Source organism: Opisthorchis viverrini (genome assembly GCF_000715545.1).
Source record: "Opisthorchis viverrini unplaced genomic scaffold opera_v5_390, whole genome shotgun sequence".
NCBI classification, from domain to species: Eukaryota; Metazoa; Platyhelminthes; class Trematoda; order Opisthorchiida; family Opisthorchiidae; genus Opisthorchis; species Opisthorchis viverrini.
In genome coordinates, this window is record NW_008752046.1 from 103,279 (window position 1) to 108,215 (window position 4,937).

General features: G+C 45.8%; 1 protein-coding gene across 1 annotated transcript; it reads right to left on the reverse strand.

The window, feature by feature from the left end:
* Positions 1-1,147: 1,147 nt before the first annotated feature.
* T265_10622 (hypothetical protein) lies at positions 1,148-3,246 on the reverse strand (the record flags this gene model as incomplete). The annotated part of the gene is made up of 2 exons (XM_009177045.1): positions 1,148-1,376; positions 2,804-3,246. The coding sequence occupies 2 exons, from the start codon at positions 3,244-3,246 to the stop codon at positions 1,148-1,150; spliced, it is 672 nt and encodes a 223-aa protein (XP_009175309.1).
* Positions 3,247-4,937: the final 1,691 nt, after the last annotated feature.

Consider the following 4,937-nt stretch of genomic DNA (forward strand, 5'->3'; position numbering starts at 1 on the left):
TGATGATAATGATGATGATGATGATGATGATGATGATGATGATGATGATGATGATGATGATGGTGATGATGGTTTAGTACCTGGTCCGTGTGGATCCCACTGTCGAAACCGAAGGACATCATACAATCATTGATCGGTCCGCTACTTCGACAACAGAACCAATACGAACTGCTCAACACTACTGCCGCAGATATCGTATTTACAATTCCGCTTGAAGCGAAAATCAACTCCCATTCATTGACGCATTTCCTAAAAGGACTACATACTACACTTCTCGGAAGAAGAAGAAAAAGAAGCCAAACTAACGGAGCGTTCACGCGGGGAACCACAAACTCTGTACAGGGGAGGGAAGACCCACTGAAGTGGGTGAAAGTCCTCGAAATTGTGTCAGGAGAAGCTTGAAGGAAAAGGTCTCCAACTGTAACAGCAACAGGAACACGATTCAGCCAAAAAAACGGGACGTCATGAAGTAAATTCACACCAGGGCTACTGCAGACAACAGGAATCTTGGTGGATCACAGACCACTTGAGGAAAACAGGTTCAAGATCACAAGAAAAGACCGACAGGAATAAAAAGAACAAAATGGTTTTCTGGAATTCGATAGATAACTGGACAAAACCGCTTACATTGTTTACTTGTGTGTGAACCAACAGGAATAATGACCAGAACATAGGTAGCTCGGATGCACTACTTGGTTGTTGGTCTGATCGCCGAGTTTGACAGTTAGATTGCACATGTTTCTTCCATGATTGAGGAGATTTAGTCAGTCTGAATTTGATGGCTAGAGGTGGGAAGTAATTCGATAGAATTTTGGCGGTTGAAAACACGGCGGTTGGTTACCACTGGGACGTGTTTCGATCAGTATGTTTTACGATATCCATATGAAATTATTTTAAATCTTGCTTACTTTTTACTAACCCTGCTTTTAGGCAACTCTGATCTGAGCGGAGACGAATTGATCTCATAAATGTCTGGGGTGGCATCCGCCCTTACTCTTTTAGGCAACTCTGATCTGAGCGGAGACAAATCGATCTCAGAAATGTCTGAGATGGCATCCACACATAAGCACAGAAAGGCTGCCACATCTGTACCAATCGGGACCTATCAATCAGCTCTGCGGAAGGTGTTGGTACATCACTTCTAACCCTAATCGGCCACATGTGCAGTTGTGCTCTGAGGTACCAGCGTCTTCTTGAAGACGGTCGCGAGCCAAGATTTGCTAAGAACTGTCTGCATTGTCTCCGTGTAACTTATCCCAGAGCCACTGTAGATACCATCAGCGAAGTGGTTCACCTTGACATCTGGCTCTCGTTCTTCGACACTTCCCACTATTTTCGTCTCATTACACGTCGATTCCTGTCGTGATCGACGACCTCTAATTCCTTCATACCCACCTCCACTTTTCACTAAGGCCTTCGGGAAGCTCATCGCGCAGGTGAAACGTCTACGTCGTGGAGCAAAACCAAACATCTACTTTGTGCTAACCGCCAACTTCAGGCATCCAACTTCTACAGCTCGACTCTTTTGTTTTCACATCATCCTACTTCAGGCGATTGACTAAAGTAACCTGCTGATAAATCGTTACCCTCCACATGACATCCGCTATACTGACTTCCATTACCATTCTGACTTTGTATAAATCAATCACAGACCATCTTTTTCGAGGGGCATTCGTCCACACCTTGCAGTCCGCACAGACAGTCAACCTGCTGGAAATGCATCATGCCTCATCTAGTTGTACTAAGCCACACACCTCTGACAAAGTTCATGATACTCGTAGCTCCTGCCTAAAAGGTCAGTTAAGGTGTTGAATACTGAATGCTCCGTTCCTTACGCGACACATTTCAAAAGTACATAGTTATGACGACATTTCCGTGGCCAGTCCTCGTCCAAGCACTCATTTCCCGATGAAATGGTCCGTTTGGGAGATGTACGAGACCTCCTACATGGATATCTGAGGACAGCAATCTCAGCAGTGGAACAAAGCAAGAAACATCATTGAAAACAACTCAATCTGGCAACACAAACCGTTCGGATCGAACGATACTCAACAACGAGAGGAAATGATCGGGCACCAAGTATTTCCAGCTTGCATCGCTGACATGTGAGCAAAGTTCTGCGAAACTAGTCGGGGAAATGGCACTGACCTAAACAACAGATTCCCGAGGAAAATATGTCTTCAACTGCACACGAAAAATCTGCGAGGTCCTAAAATGAAGGGCTCACCGGACGAGAGAGGTGGTTCGAAGGCGTAAACAGTCTTCTCGCAAGTAATCCAGTACAAATATTTTGTGGCGTATCTGCCTTTGTGATGCACGGAGTTGCATTCGCAAATTTTTTTGCAGATATCTAACCGTTCACCAGTGGTAAGGCGACCAACGTGAATCTGTGTAACTGTTCACCGGTCATCCCAGATGCCTTGTTCAAAATACACGCAAATCACCCCTAGTATCGGCACGTGGGACGGTACATGGGACTGCAGTAAGGTCAGACACATCATGGATTGAAAAATTTGCAACCATAGAACTCATCTTCTAACAGAAAAGATGCTTTCAACAAAAGAACGCTTCTGGCCAGTCCTGAGGTTACCGTCTTTCTTCGTTAGGGTTGCCACAAGCATGAAAAGACATCATATCGTTCTTTGGTCAGTGTCTTTACGAGTAACTTTCAAGGAGGGCTACAAGACCACCGCTTTGTTCGAATTGGTTGAAACCTCAGTACGTAGGGCTACAAGTCCTTCTAAGGGGGTGCGGGAATACCTCGTCAGAAAAACCCTTCAAACAGACCGTTTTCATGACTCACCCACCAAAACTTCTACCGACAATGCAATGCCAAGCCGGCTTAAACTTCTCGTCAAATCGTTCTCGCACGTAAGCTCCAACCTCCCAGTCTTCCTTATGACGATCAAGCGCTTCAGTGGCCGCCTTCAGTGCGAAGTCCCGCATCTCGTCAGGCATGTCCACCTTTTTGATATCGGCCTGATTCACATCGTTACGCATCATCTTTTCGGATGCCTTGGATACTTTCACCTGGGTAAGCCGAGCCAACTTGGTTTTAAGTAGCTGCACATACCACAGTGAGTGTGTGTGCGTGCGCGCGTGCGGGTGTGCATCACCTAAGCCTTGTAAATCATCTTGATAATTGGCTTGCAGGATGGCTGTACAGACACACCCGGTTGTCTTGCAACTAGTGATAGATAATATGAGCAGACTACCGGTGGCTATTGATAAACCAGTTGCACACATTTATGCTACTTAAATAAAGGGTTAGTATTCGTAATGTACCACGAATATCTCGAATATCGTAGCAAGTGAAACATGAGGTGGCCTGGTGCAGCACATTCAGTTGTCTGGAGACATCACAAACGAGAGATTCAGCTGGGTCAGCTACATGTAGAAATTGGAATGCGCGCCCAGGTCCGGTTAAAACAAAATCCCAACAAGCGTCATCAGGTAGGACGCAATACAAAAATAAGGCGTCGGGAGGTCGAGTTGACGCGGTGTAAGCTGCTCTTGTCCACCGTCTGAAGGGCCTGACTTTCCCATTTGAGCAGACACTCAAAATTGCGAGCGAAGATGGATAGGCAACAAAATCGCGATACCAGTGACTAGAGGATAAGCAGGGAGCAAAGAAACAGACGTAAGGAGAGCTACTCATGAGTAGGCAAACAAACAGGAAAAATTGCCACCCATTACCGTCGGTTCACTAGAGGCGTGCACATAAATTCCAACTGGTTTCATCATCAAACTTGCTTGTTCCAAGGAGCTTTCTGACGCAAAAGCCCGGAAGAATTAGGCCGAATCATGGGGATTTGTTAGGTGGATGGAATATCCTGACGTTTCAGTTCCAAGTTGTCAGAATCATCAACACTTCAGGTGCTCTACTGTGTGACTACTCCCACGCTATGGGAAGCTTGAAACAATATAGGTCAAGCGTTCAATGATGTGTTTTCAGAGCCTTCAATGTGCACATCGTCAGGACCAATTGCTCTTCCCGATTCTTTCTAGTCCCGCACAAACTAGACTAGTCAGACCATCAAGGCGTTAAAATCGACTCAGGTGTTCACCGACTTCGCTGACAATTTTCATTCGGCACGCACTACATCCTATTGCATGCTTAAAAAAGTGCAAATCACCATCGGTATTGGTCCGTTGGAAAAATCTGGACACTTCAAGCCAGGCGACGTTCTGCCCTAGTTACCCGTGAAAGCCGGCAGACTTCTCACTCAAATTTGGGGATGCTTTGTCCTCTAATTCCACTGTGAATTTCTTCAAACAAGGTCAACCTTCAACAGCCATTCTGGATGATTCTGTAGCGGAACAGCTAGGGACGGACGACCGTTTGCCTCAGTTGATCAGCACAGACTGGGGAGTTGCCATTGTGTCAAGTCATTTGTCATACTCGTTCTTCATAGTACATTCGAAGGATTCTGCGTACTGATGTGATGACTGAGCTTAGTTTTCCAACTGCCAGATTGGTATCCAAAATTCTGAGGGGCCACAGTGGAGTCCTTTCTCTCTTGTACTTTTACGTCAGCAACGAGCCAAGGCGTCCACATCGTCCACGTAGCGCTTTTCGCCACCAGCAAAACATCGCTTCGTTCTAATCAGGACTGCACACGGAATTAGCCGCTCCAGACGCTAATCGGCCAAGAGGTGCTTCGTATGTTCCAAACTTGTGTAACTTTCGAGAACTTGGTGGAAGTGCCTGATCCACAAGTTCGCATTGAGGGGTTCGCCCTCGATTCGAGATACTGGCTAGTAGGTTAGTTACTGACCTCAGAGGATGCCGCTTCCATTTAGGTGAAGTCATTCTACCATTCTACCCGGTGGACTGACCCTAAGTTGCTCGACAACTAGAGTACAAATACTAGATACAAATAATAGATACATGGCAAAGGTAGATAGATAGATAGATAGATAGATAGATAGATAGA